The sequence below is a fragment of the Saccoglossus kowalevskii genome, chromosome 16, assembly GCF_978046115.1.
Source record: "Saccoglossus kowalevskii chromosome 16, keSacKowa6.1, whole genome shotgun sequence".
NCBI classification, from domain to species: Eukaryota; Metazoa; Hemichordata; class Enteropneusta; family Harrimaniidae; genus Saccoglossus; species Saccoglossus kowalevskii.
The window spans coordinates 27,333,735-27,349,447 of NC_140656.1; the positions used below are offsets into that span (position 1 = coordinate 27,333,735).

Here is a 15,713-nt window from a genome sequence, read left to right on the forward strand (position 1 = left end):
GGTGAGTTACAATTGCCATATGAATACAGTCATGGTGAGTTACAATTGCCATATGAATACAGTCATGGTGAGTTACAATTGCCATATGAATACAGTCATGGTGAGTTACAATTGCCATATGAATACAGTCATGGTGAGTTACAATTGCAATATAAATACAGTCATGGTGAGTTACAATTGCCATATGAATACAGTCATGGTGAGTTACAATTGCCATATGAATACAGTCATGGTGAGTTACAATTGCAATATGAATACAGTCATGGTGAGTTACAATTGCAATATGAATACAGTCATGGTGAGTTACAATTGCCATATGAATACAGTCATGGTGAGTTACAATTGCCATATGAATACAGTCATGGTGAGTTACAATTGCCATATGAATACAGTCATGGTGAGTTACAATTGCCATATGAATACAGTCATGGCGAGTTACAATTGCCATATGAATACAGTCATGGTGAGTTACAATTGCCATATGAATACAGTCATGGTGAGTTACAATTGCCATATGAATACAGTCATGGCGAGTTACAATTGCCATATGAATACAGTCATGGCGAGTTACAATTGCCATATGAATACAGTCATGGTGAGTTACAATTGCCATATGAATACAGTCATGGCGAGTTACAATTGCCATATGAATACAGTCATGGTGAGTTACAATTGCCATATGAATACAGTCATGGTGAGTTACAATAGCCATATGAATACAGTCATGGTGAGTTACAATTGCCATATGAATACAGTCATGGTGAGTTACAATTGCCATATGAATACAGTCATGGTGAGTTACAATAGCCATATGAATACAGTCATGGTGAGTTACAATTGCCATATGAATACAGTCATGGTGAGTTACAATTGCCATATGAATACAGTCATGGTGAGTTACAATTGCCATATGAATACAGTCATGGTGAGTTACAATTGCCATATGAATACAGTCATGGTGAGTTACAATTGCCATATGAATACAGTCATGGTGAGTTACAATTGCCATATGAATACAGTCATGGTGAGTTACAATTGCCATATGAATACAGTCATGGTGAGTTACAATTGCCATATGAATACAGTCATGGTGAGTTACAATTGCCATATGAATACAGTCATGGTGAGTTACAATTGCCATATGAATACAGTCATTGTGAGTTACAATTGCCATATGAATACAGTCATGGTGAGTTACAATTGCCATATGAATACAGTCATGGTGAGTTACAATTGCCATATGAATACAGTCATTGTGAGTTACAATTGCCATATGAATACAGTCATGGTGAGTTACAATTGCCATATGAATACAGTCATGGTGAGTTACAATTGCCATATGAATACAGTCATTGTGAGTTACAATTGCCATATGAATACAGTCATGGTGAGTTACAATTGCCATATGAATACAGTCATTGTGAGTTACAATTGCCATATGAATACAGTCATGGTGAGTTACAATTGCCATATGAATACAGTCATGGTGAGTTACAATTGCCATATGAATACAGTCATTGTGAGTTACAATTGCCATATGAATACAGTCATTGTGAGTTACAATTGCCATATGAATACAGTCATGGTGAGTTACAATTGCCATATGAATACAGTCATGGTGAGTTACAATTGCCATATGAATACAGTCATGGTGAGTTACAATTGCCATATGAATACAGTCATTGTGAGTTACAATTACCATATGAATACAGTCATGGTGAGTTACAATTGCCATATGAATACAGTCATGGTGAGTTACAATTGCCATATGAATACAGTCATTGTGAGTTAGAATTGCCATATGAATACAGTCATGGTGAGTTACAATTGCCATATGAATACAGTCATTGTGAGTTACAATTGCCATATGAATACAATTGTAGTGGTTTACAATTGCCATAATGAATACAATTGTAGTGGTTTACAATTGCCATAATGAATACAATTGTAGTGGTTTACAATTGTCATATGAATACAATTGTAATAGTTTACAATTGCCATAATGAATACAATTGTAGTGGTTTACAATTGTCATATGAATACAATTGTAGTAGTTTACAATTGTCATATGAATACAATTTTAGTGGTTTACAATTGGCATATGAATACAATTGTAGTAGTTTACAATTGCCATATGAATACAATTGTAGTGGTTTACAATTGCCATATGAATACAATTGTAGTGGTTTACAATTGCCATATGAATACAATTGTAGTGGTTTACAATTGCCATATGAATACAATTGTAGTAGTTTACAATTGCCATATGAATACAATTGTAGTAGTTTAGAATTGTCATATGAATACAATTGTAGTGGTTTACAATTGCCATATGAATACAATTGTAGTGGTTTACAATTGCCATATGAATACAATTGTAGTGGTTTACAATTGCCATATGAATACAATTGTAGTGGTTTACAATTGCCATATGAATACAATTGTAGTGGTTTACAATTGCCATATGAATACAATTGTATTGTTTACAATTGCCATATGAATACAATTGTAGTGGTTTACAATTCCCATATGAATACAATTGTGGTTTACAATTGCCATATGAATACAATTGTAGTGGTTTACAATTGCCATATGAATACAATTGTAGTAGTTTACAATTGCCAGATGGATACAATTGTAGTGGTTTACAATTGCCATATGAAAACAATTGTAGTAGTTTACAATTGCCAGATGGATACAATTGTATTGGTTTAAAATTGCCATATGAATACAATTGTAGTGGTTTACAATTGCCATATAAATACAATTGTATTAGTTTACAATTGCCATATGAATACAATTGTAGTGGTTTACAATTGCCATATGAATACAATTGTAGTAGTTTACAATTGCCATATGAATACAATTGTAGCTGTTTACAATTGTCATGAATACAATTGTAGTGGTTTATAATTGCCATAATGAATACAATTGTAGTGGTTTACAATTGTCATATGGATAAAATTGTAGTGGTTTACAATTGTCATATGGATACAATTGTAGCTGTTTACAATTGTCATGAATACAATTGTAGTGGTTTACAATTGCCATAATGAATACAATTGTAGTGGTTTACAATTGTCATATGGATACAATTGTAGTGGTTTACAATTGTCATATGAATACAATTGTAGTAGTTTACAATTGTCTGAAGAATACAATTGTAGTAGTTTACAATTGTCTGAAAAATACAATTGTAGTGGTTTACAATTGCCATATGAATACAATTGTAGTAGTTTACAATTGCCATATGAATACAATTGTAGTGGTTTACAATTGCCATATGAATACAATTGTAGCTGTTTACAATTGCCATATGAATACAATTGTAGTGGTTTACATTTGCCATATGAATACAATTGTAGCTGTTTACAATTGCCATATGAATACAATTGTAGTGGTTTACAATTGCCATATGAATACAATTGTAGTAGTTTACAATTGCCATATGAATACAATTGTAGTAGTTTACAATTGCCATATGAATAGAATTGTAGTGGTTTACAATTGCCATATGAATACAATTGTAGTAGTTTACAATTGCCATATGGATACAATTGTAGTGGTTTACAATTGCCATATGAATACAATTGTAGTAGTTTACAATTGCCAGATGAATACAATTATAGTGGTTTACAATTGCCATATGAATACAATTGTAGTGGTTTACAATTGCCATATGAATACAATTGTAGTGGTTTACAATTGCCATATAAATACAATTGTATTAGTTTACAATTGCCATATGAATACAATTGTAGTGTTTTACAATTGACATATAAATACAATTGTAGTAGTTTACAATCTAGTGGTTTACAATTGCCATATGAATACAATTGTAGCGGTTTACAATTGCCATATGAATACAATTGTGGTGGTTTACAATTGCCATATGAATACAATTGTAGTGGTTTACAATTGTCATATGGATACAATTGTAGTTTACAATTGCCAGATGAATACAATTGTAGTGGTTTACAATTGCCATATGAATACAATTGTAGTGGTTTACAATTGCCATATGAATACAATTGTAGTGGTTTACAATTGCCATATGAATACAATTGTAGTAGTTTACAATTGCCATATGAATACAATTGTAGTAGTTCACAATTGCCATATGAATACAATTGTAGTAGTTTACAATTGCCATATGAATACAATTGTAGTGTTTTACAATTGACATATGAATACAATTGTAGTAGTTTACAATTGCCATATGAATACAATTGTAGCGGTTTACAGTTGCCATATGAATACAATCGTGGTTTACAATTGCCATATGAATACAATTGTAGTGGTTTACAATTGACATATGAATATAATTGTAGTAGTTTACAATCTAGTGGTTTACAATTGCCATATGAATACAATTGTAGTAGTTTACAATTGCCATATGCATACAGTTGTAGTGTTTTACAATTGACATATGAATACAATTGTAGTAGTTTACAATCTAGTGGTTTACAATTGCCATATGAATACAATTGTAGCGGTTTACAATTACCATATGAATACAATTGTAGTGTTTACAATTGTCACATGGATACAATTGTAGTGGTTTACAATTGTCATATGAATACAATTGTAGTGGTTTACATTTGCCATATGAATACAATTGTAGCTGTTTACAATTGTCATATGAATACAATTGTAGCTGTTTACAATTGCCATATGGATACAATTGTAGAAGTTTACAATTCCCATATGAATACAATTGTATTGTTTACAATTGCCATATGAATACAATTGTAGTGGTTTACAATTGCCATATGAATACAATTGTAGTAGTTTACAATTCCCATATGAATACAATTGTATTGTTTACAATTGCCATATGAATACAATTGTAGTGGTTTACAATTACCATATAAATACAATTGTAGTGGTTTACAATTGCCATATGAATACAATTGTAGTGGTTTACAATTGCCATATGAATAAAATTGTAATGGTTTACAATTGTCATATGGATACAATTGTAGTAGCTTACAATTGTCATATGAATACAATTGTATTGTTTATAATTGCCATATGAATACAATTGTATTGTTTACAATTGTCATATGAATACAATTGTAGTAGTTTACAATTGCCATATGAATACAATTGTAGTGGTTTACAATTGTCATATGAATACAATTGTAGTAGCTTACAATTGTCATATGAATACAATTGTATTGTTTACAATTGCCATATGAATACAATTGTATTGTTTACAATTGTCATATGAATACAATTGTAGTAGTTTACAATTGCCATATGAATACAATTGTAGTGGTTTACAATTGTCATATGAATACAATTGTAGTGGTTTACAATTGCCATATGAATACAATTGTAATGGTTTACATTTGCCATATGAATACAATTGTAGTATTTTACAATTGTCATATGAATACAATTGTATTGTTTACAATTGCCATATGAATACAATTGTAGTAGTTTACAATTGCCATATGAATACAATTGTAGTGTTTTACAATTGACATATGAATACAATTGTAGTAGTTTACAATTGCCATATGAATACAATTGTAGTGGTTTACAATTGTCATATAAATACAATTGTATTGTTTACAATTGCCATATGAATACAATTGTATTGTTTACAATTGCCATATGAATACTCTGTAATTGTAGCGTTTTACAATATGCATAAAGCTGGTGAGATAATATGCCTTTAACACTGGGTAGTGTGACTCTGCACGTACTGTTGCACCAACTGTGTATAATCCAAAGTAACAGACATCCGTACACCAACTGGTGTATTCATACTATTTATAAAATAATATATATACTTTACATTATTGAATATTTGTTCTTTATTTCATTTTAAAAATAGAATATTTACATTATTTTACAGATTATAGTACAATTGTGGCAGATGGGCTATATTTTTTTTATACAATTTCAAAAAATTAAATTTAATATTTTACATAATTTTTTCCCCGTTTTCTCACACACTAGTAACTTACATAAATATAATGTTATTTTAGGGGTGCGTTAATGCATAAGGGCATGTCAATTTAACACATAATTTTGTGATACTGGAGAAATGAATCTCCATACACACAGTAATTTGAAAATAAATTGACTGAACCTGGCTTAATATGACAATGGTGACACCTTGTCCTGGTAAACAGCATTGCCATGAACTGATAAAAACGCACAGAAAGCACCACGAATCTGGTCAAATTTAAAATACAACACCTCAGGTGTTATCTAAATCAACTTTCTAATTAATTTCTTAAAACTGTTGAGTTGAAGCAGATAAAACTAGTTTCTCTGAACATTCTGTATTCTCCAACACTGCACAGACAACTGTTTTCAATGCAAAAACACAGAAATCTAAAAAAGTTAAATCAGATCATGCTAGAACCTAAACCCCATATGTATTTATTTGTGATATAGTTCTTGAAGTATATAGAGAAACCTATTTTTCTTTAAGCTAGCAAGCAATTTTAGCTACATTGTAGTTTTGCTAATTTGTAAAGCAGCTAATTCACCTAAAAAGTCTAAAATTACAGTATTTTGATGTTGATGTTGCTTATACACATATTGAGGAAAATTCTCATAATCTGACATGCATTTACACTTAAGCATGTGTCAAAAAACGGCTATTTTTAACCAATTCAAAAATTTTAACTGTTCGAGCAGCAAAGTATTATGTTTGTCACAAAAATAAATCTGCCTAATTTTGTCCATACATATATTTTTGAAAAAATTTGGTCAAAAATTAACAAAGAAATTAAAGAAATACTCATAAAAATGCTGCGTACCAATATTTAAACAATTTGTCATGATTTGGAATATTTTGTTAACTCTTTTTCATCCAAATTATCTGTAAATTTTACTCCAATATGGTAGACCTGGTCCTTGGTTACGCATCTTAACATAATCAAATTTAATGAGAAAACAATCACAGCAAATAAATTAATAGGCAGTGTTAATTTGTTTTATCCAAAAGTGTTGACAAATACTAAACAAGCAGCCTCTTGGCTGAGATAGCTGTTAGCAAAGCACATTCCAAATAAAGAATTGAAAATATTATCACAAACTAAACAAATCTGAGAGGTCCACCTGTAGTACCTTTACTGGTATGTATAATATCAAATCAAACAGACTTGTGTTTTTTAACAAGAAGTCAAAAATATCACTTTTTACCTAAAATGACAAATATATTCATCAAAATTAGAAAATTGAAGATATCATCACAAAATGAACAAATCTAAGAGGTCTACCCAAGGTACACATACACCAAGTATCAAAGCAAGCAGGCTTGTAGTTTTCAAGAAGAAGTCGAAAAAGTAAAAAGTATGATAAACTCCGCTCAACAAAGTCAACAGCTGAGCTAAAAAGAAAAAACTTAATATTTTTTTTTTCTGAGTCATGAAACAAGGTTTGAATGAATTTGTTTTGGCTATGTTGAAAATATTACACATTTTAAACAAAAAATTGCATTTAATAATTGCACAAATAGTACTGTAGATTTGAATAGCCATATCATTATAACATAATATGCATAGTTATGTGTATTAAAAAAATAAAATTGTTGGCATAATATCACAACCCATCAAATAATATTTTCAGTTGTAAATATTCTGTATTTTGTCACCCTTATTTCCATCAGTTCTTTAAAACTGGACTGAACTATTTTAATTTAAAAAGCATCTTTCATAAAACCCTTGTCTGACTACAGCCATTGTATACAAATTGAGATAGTTATTAACAACAATTTAAAACCAATAAATGAACATGCCTATGATGTAATCTTAAATTAAAACTGCACAACCTTGATTCAAAATGAGAAGCATGGTCTCTTAGAAAATTGTCTAAAACAAAATCCATATTAAATATTTTTTAACCACTTTTTACACTAATTTACATATTTGTTTGTAACATCAAAATCATGTCAGTTTTGTAACCACACATGATATGAAGTTACTGCATGACATGTGGTAGAACCAGGCAGAACAAAATTAACAATATTATACAACAGCAGCAATTGTTCAACAACAGACATCAATTTTTGGGTGGACTGTTAAAAAGCATGGGCAATGGCAGAAACATTATGCAAAATATTTTTTTCTTCACTTGGTTTTGTGCTAATTTTTTGTTTTAGAAGTTGCTGTAAGGTTTTTATTTCTTTTGTGTGTTACATATTTTCCTGTAGGATTATTTTCTTTTCTGTGCACATTTTTTTTTTCAATTCTGCCACCACTCCTTTGATTTTTCAATGGTCCACCCCTTACATACAGGTATACCATGGATTAGTATTATATTAAATATTTCATGGCGCTGAAAGTTAAGTAGTTTTCTTTTCATTATTGCAATATATATATATATATATGCCTTTAGAAAAGTTTGATTTGCAAGGATAATTGTGTGCTCATATAGAGCAATTCTGTGCGTGGTTATCTAGCAACTAGAGAAGTCACAACTAGTCTACCAATATTAACATTATTCAAACTACTGACATGAATTAAGGAAGTCAAACCGAAAAAAACAATTCTGGAAGTTAAAGCAACACTGTTGTGACATTATTCTGTTATATCATCATGCTTCTGTTCAAAACATAAATATTGCTCACAATAAATCATGTCAAAATGTGGAAGCTCCTATTGTTAAATCTATCAGTGTTAGTTTTATAACATTCTGACAAGATGTATTCATTAAGGAAGATGATGTATTTGAAAAAAAACAGAAGTTAAATTTAGACTTTACTTTCATTGGTTTATAGATACAAGCATTGAACTTTCATACCCATATATGGTGATACATTATGAAGTTGCAGAATCTGTGATTTCTTGTTTATATTTATATTTATAGGAGCAATAATGATCTGTTCTATTAGGCCAGAAAGTACCGTGGTTGATTGTGATTATAATATTTAGTAATTAGTCAACATGCATGGAAGCATACAATGGAATAGAACTTGGCCCACCGTTTACTATTTATAGTAATTTTTTTATTTTAGCCATGAATATTTTTTTAGACAATCTAACTTATTATTCATGAATTACTAATTTACATTTTCAACTGAATTCTTAATTCCTCAGACAGCATTGTCACTGAATTTCAAAATAAAATGTCAAAAATAGTATGGCAACTGCTGACCTCTGGCAATTAGCGGTACAGACCAGCTAACCAATTCCAATCTCACTAATTCGCATTTAAAGCGGGAGGGTCCTCACCTGCGCGAGAATTGAGTCCCAAGCGACGATAACAACACATGCTAAAAATGCAAAGGCTCATGGGTGGACCATTGTTTGTAAACAATGACACGCCATGACCATCTGACGTATGCGCAGGTGAAGACTCCCTGCTTTAAATGTCTTTTTATTATGTGCAACCTTTATCACATGTTACCAGAGTGGCCTGCCTTTATATCTTATCTATATTTTACCAAATTTACTAATATCTGTGACATATCACATATCTGTGACATATCACATATCTGTGACATCACATATCTGCAAATATATTAAAGTTGATCAGATAACATCATCTTCATCGGTTGAATCCTCCTCAGCAATTCTGGTCAAATTGTTGTCCATACAATTAGCATAATGACCATTGTTGAAAGATCTTGAAGACTTCTTTCGAAGAAGAGCTGAGAGAAATAAAAAACAAAAAACAACATCAGTTCATTGAAATACGTGCTCATTGGTGGGGGGTCGGTGGGCATTACCTCAAAGTAGTTGTTTACAAGTCGAGGAAGCCAATTACCGGTACAGACTCATTAAAAAACACTCCATATAACCGACCATTTTCTGTTTACTGCGAGATCCTATGTTATGCGTGCAATCAAACATAAAATCAGGACAATTAAAGGTTATGATGTTGTAGTGATGTCTAAACATTACAGGGGAACACAAAAGTATTTTGGGGGTATGATCAAATGATGTACTACTATACACCTATGACGATGATGAAGCAAAGACATTAGAAAGAGATTTCTATTGTCTTTGGATGAAGTGAGGTTATTTCAATGCAATATTTCCCTCTAAAAGATCAGCATTCTTCCAATTTCTGTTAAGAAAGTTTTTTTTTTATTATATGATGATTTTAGATATCTAACTTGTTATGTTTATTTTAACACCTCTATAAGGTTGTAATAAAGAATTATCTTATCTTATCTTAATGCATACACATTTGACAGAAAAAATAATACCTGCAACACTGAGTGAGTCTCTCTTGTCAGCTTTCTGCCAACGTTTCAGTTTACCATGTCTCTTCTTCCACAGTCCTGTATACAATACAGCACCAGTCAGCAACAAGAGAAGGAATGTCAGACTTCCCAATGCCCACACTGCATCTTTATTTCTGCCAAGCGGTACACTTATCTCCATACACTGGACACCACTGCAGAGCTCATCAACAGACGATACTGTATCCACTGAAACAATTTCTGATTCGTTCTGTTTCTCCACAGTCTCAGATGATGGAACAACCTTCACTGCTCCTGTTGGTGATTTTTGTTCTAATTTAGTCTTTGTTGCAGTGATAACTTTTTCTTTTGTTACTAGTTTTGTCGGTGGTGGTGGTGGTTTCGTAGCGATTTTTGGTTTAGTGATGACCTTTGCTTGTTTTGATGGTTTGACTGTGACAATGTGTGGCACAGCAGTTAATTTATCCTGTGCTCCCTTTGTTACATCAAAATTTTTTGCTGCTGTAGTAGGTTTGGCAGGTGGGATGTTTAATTTTGTGATCTTTGCTTGTGTCGTCGGTTTGACTGTGATGACCTTTGGATTTGTGACGAGTTTTACTGCAGTTGCTGGCTTGACTGCTGGGATATCTGCTTTGGTGGTGACTTTTGCTTTTGTTGTTGTTGTTTCACCATTTTGTTCAATTATTTCAATTTCACCTTTCTCAGTAGTGGTTTTTGCTGCATTGTTTTCTTCCTCATCACTCACAGCAACGTTTGCATCATCAGTTAAACCTTCTTCATTGTTAACTTCTCTTTTTGCAACTGATAATATTTTACTTTCTTCCTCATTTTGGGAGGTTCTAACACCAAATTTCTTTCCTTTCTTATTTTCCTCATCATCAGTCAGCTGTGCTATAAAACGTCTAAGTGATTGCACATCATTTTTTAACTGACTACTTGATTCTTTATATTGCATAGATTGATAATCCTGAATATTGGCAGCGAATTCTCTCAGGGAATATTGATAGTTATCATCTTTTTTGCTGATGACATCTGGCACCTAAGAAAGAGAAGATCATAAATTGCAGTTAGAAAAAATTCAGATACAAATGATGAATAATTACAAAAAATTACAAGACAGTTAAAGTATGTACCATCTACTGTAAAGTCTATGGTTAAAGTTATAGTTATAGTTAATAATGTTTTTCCTAATAGATTTTTTAATGTTTGTTTTTGTCTAATCAGTGAATAAACTATGCATGTTGACCAAATTTGGTTTTCAGCATAAAAATGAGCTATTTTATACTAATTTGTAAATATTTACAGGGTACAATGGTCTACACACATGAGCTGGATATTACTGCAGTGTTGACTTGTCTTTATTGCACACTACCGGTACATGTATGTGCAGTGCGTCCTTTAAGCTGATATGATACCCCAGTGATGCAGCTGTGCTAGTCGTACACTGACATAGCGTTCTTTGAAAACTTCTTCAGGAAATTTATAATATGGTAAAAAAAAATTCACATTTTATAAACAAAATAAGGCCGATCTTCCTAGCAGTCAACAAGATTTACTTGATTTAGGGGGATTCTATTATGACTTAGTATTCCTACAAAATCACTGATGGCATCATCCGCATGTATGGTGCAAATTGTAAAAACCTATTTTTTCTTATCTACCCGGTACCTCAGTTTTTTCTAAGATTAAAACATTATCACAAAAGTAAACAAGAGTGACATGTTAGATCGAAAGAAATAACCGCACTGTCAGTCTGTTTACTAGTTGTCTGAGGAGAGACTGAAATAACAGCGAGTACCGGTACCAAAATAAACTGATCAGAAAAAAACACCCTCTTGCTACATGTACATGTACAATTTTTAGGATGATTTTGAAAATAAAAACTTGCATATCTATATTAAATGTTGATTGTTGGTTTGTAGACTTCAAGCAGATTACATTAAATTGTTCTATGATTCTACGTGTTCAAGCATGTGTAAAATTAAATCCCCAAAAAACTTAAAAATACCACCATTTTTAATGCAATATTTTTCAGACTACTAAAATTGCTGATACACATTTTTTCACATATTTTTTCTACAGTTATTTGTTAATTTTGGACCAAATGATGGTAGATGGTATCCTCATTGGCTATGGTCAACAGAAAACCTAGTTAAGGAGCTATTAAATATTTAAAATTAATGGTTACATATTTGGTACACGCCCAATACATGTATTAAAACATACTGTAAACTGATTTTACTGCTAGAAATTTTAGTGATATCATTTGTGATATCGCAATTTCTGCTGTTTAGATTTGGAAAATTTTAAAGCAGTTTATAGTTTATACGCATGACATGAGGTGTAAAGATGTGAACAAATATGTTAATGCAATGTATAATACAATGTGTGTGAGATAAAATAGACAGATACAATGTACTAGCTGGTCAATTAACATGAACCTTACCCTAACCCCACCTACATGTACCAATTTTTTTTGTAACATTGCACTCACATCTAAAAAAAAATACTGTAGCATGAGTAATACACTTCTGATAAGAGAAATTTTGTTTGATTACCAGTATTCCATGTACCTGACTTGCATATTCAAAGAAAATTTTTCTCTACATTGTATTTTGATTGATTTTTCTATTCTAAATGGCCAACTGAGTAGGACTTATGGAGGCCGAAAGAAGAATGTCTGACATTTACTGAGAAATAATTGAATTTAACTTTTATGCTTAAAAAATACTAACCTTTTCACCACCAGTTCCCATTTCTCATCACAAAATAGTCCTGTTTATTCTCTGCAGTTTTTTCAGAAGATTGGGACATTTTTTGTGGAATTTTTTGAGTAAAAACTGAAAATTGACTCAAATTTTGTCTGTTGGCTCCAAAAAAGTTCATTTCCAAAGACGAGAAAGTCTGGTGGTGAATAGATCAAAAAAGCCTCACATATATATTTACCACTTTGTAAGTATTGTGATTTATTTCTCTGAACTGCTCATCATAAAAAGTTTAAAATATTCAATTGGTAGTAATTTTGTGCATTAAACAGACATGCCATATTTGATCACATTACAGAATCTTTAAATTGCAGACATTACAAAAATATGTCAACAGTTTCAAATCAATTTAAAGAAAAAATATACAAATATTTTGAAATGATTTCATTTATTGTTTTCATTACTGAAGAAAAAGAAAATTAAAAAAAAAACAATATGAATTAATTACTTCATTTTTTCCATCATGATTTGCACACAATAAATGTCAATGCAATCTGTCAATTTTTTGTCACTTTACGAGGTGGCCATCCATAATGTCAAGTGAATGTATTATAGTGCCGGCTGTTGCCATGTTAGGAAGCAGATGAGCATTGGTTGACGATGTTACAAAATACATCCACTCACCATTCAGGAGTTGTATACATTATTACATGTTGAATAACTGGTAGAGACAATACATGTAATGTATGTTCCTGTCTATTTAATATATTTATTTTACAACATGTTACATCGAGAAAACATGCATTTTAGATACATGACAAAAAAATGTTGCTGGTGCACTAATCCTGGATTTAAATATTAAATAAATATGAATAACGTCCATTCATAGCAACTAATCTACCTTTAATACTACAAATGTCATCCCACCCATGGCAGAACTAGATACTATGAAAAATTAACATATTTGGAAATATTTATGGCATGAAAAACGACATTCAGTGTTTTGTATGTAATATATTTTAACTGATTACTGAAGAGTTTCATACATGACATAAAGACTACTGGGTAGTTGTATTTACAATGGATTCTATATTTGTTATAAATATTTGTCACTATTTGTCACCTAAATATTTTTTTTTTCAATTATATTTTGAAAATTTTGATCAACCCTGTAAGCCAATGTTAATTTATGACTATCATTTCCAAAAAATGTTGGTGGTGGTGGTTTAGTAGCGATTTTTGGTTTAGTGATGACCTTTGCTTGTTTTGATGGTTTGACTGTGACAATGTGTGGCGCAGCAGTTAATTTATCCTGTGCTCCCTTTGTTACATCAACATTAGTGATGACCTTTGCTTGTTTTGATGGTTTGACTGTGACAATATAGAATCGGTGTTAAAATCATTCAAAACGGTTAACAGGAAAATAAAGTTAGGAAAGGCGAGTGAAAATACTGTACACAATTTATCAATTTGTTGTCATCAGTAATGAAATTTAAATAAAATGCAACAATCTAAAAATGGTATTATATTCTTCTGTGTTGTTTTGACTGATCAAAATAAATAAATAAATAAATAAAGTTATTGATAGTTTACTATTTAATGAAAAAGTACAAACTGAGGACAAATTTTTATTAAATTAATATTAATTCTTTTTCTCTATCACACAATATGTTTAATTAAATATAGCACGCGATGTGGTGCCGTGACCACCGCCCTTTAAATAAATGGTATAAATCCTGATTGAACAAATAGCAAAGAGCAAACTTTGTACCTACCTATCATTACAGTTTAGAAACAAACACGCAGAGATAACATGTGAAAATGGGCTAAAGTTCAAAAATGTGTGTTGAATCACGGAGCTTGGAGCTGAGCCCCATGGCTGAATGAAAATAACAGACAAATAGAAAAATTAATTTACTATTAATAATTATTTATGTACATAAACAACATTATTGGGACTTTTGTAAGTATTGTCATTGTCAAGTTTAATTGGTCTGTATGATTTTTATCTTGTCCTCAAAATATTAATGTTAATAAACATATTAAAAGTTTGATTGAATTATTGATGGTCGGAAACAAAAATGAATTATATACATATATTGCAAAATAAGTATTACTAAAGTCGTGTTCAAAAAGTTTTTAGCAGCGCATACATTCCATGATCACAATGTTGAATTTTCAAAGTTCGTGTCAGTATTATATATATATATATAGATTTTTTTTTTTTTAGCTTCAGAGCAGTTATTTGGGCAAGTGTCAACATACCTCGATCGTCCTCTTTTTCCGACTTTTAAATATACTCCATAGACGCTCGTCTTTCTGTTCGAGTGGTCTGTTGTACTTTTTTAATCGAAGTGGGTTACCCTGAATTTCTGAGTAAAACACGTTCCAGATAACGAAAAATGACAGCAACGTAAACGGAAGACTTCTCCAGCGACAACCCATCTTCCTGTTGTTATTTCCTAATTGCACGTAAAACTGTATTGAAACATTTTCACGGTCGCATATTCGTCCTCAAATAAAATATTAAATGTTTCGATATATTTATATAATGTCACTTCACATATAACATATAAATGCAATTTTGTGCATTTCAAGATTTTAATTTGTTTAAAAATTGTATTTATGGACATTTTGTGAAATTATTACTAAACAAGTACGCCAGTACGCCAATGAAAACACTTTACAACGAAGTCACAAGCTACGAATGACACAATAAAGGAGTATACATTATATGATAGGGGTGTGAGATGTATCATTATTAATATATAGTATGAAACACACTAAAATTTATGTAAATTATGTCGTATGTTTATTTTGTTTTCTAATAAATT

General features: G+C 31.1%; 1 protein-coding gene across 2 annotated transcripts; it reads right to left on the bottom strand.

The window, feature by feature from the left end:
* Positions 1-5,801: 5,801 nt before the first annotated feature.
* On the bottom strand, positions 5,802-15,375 carry LOC102805777 (uncharacterized). 2 transcript variants are annotated; one of them, XM_006821055.3, is made up of 3 exons: positions 15,145-15,375; positions 10,178-11,213; positions 5,802-9,616 (listed from the first exon to the last, which is right to left on the bottom strand). In XM_006821055.3, exons 1-3 carry the CDS (start codon positions 15,322-15,324, stop codon positions 9,498-9,500), a joined length of 1,335 nt encoding a protein of 444 aa, XP_006821118.2. In that variant the 5' UTR covers positions 15,325-15,375; the 3' UTR covers positions 5,802-9,497. The 2 variants fall into 2 exon arrangements, with proteins under 2 accessions (XP_006821118.2, XP_077868549.2); XM_078012423.2 differs by lacking the exon at positions 15,145-15,375 and adding an exon at positions 14,655-14,744.
* Positions 15,376-15,713: the final 338 nt, after the last annotated feature.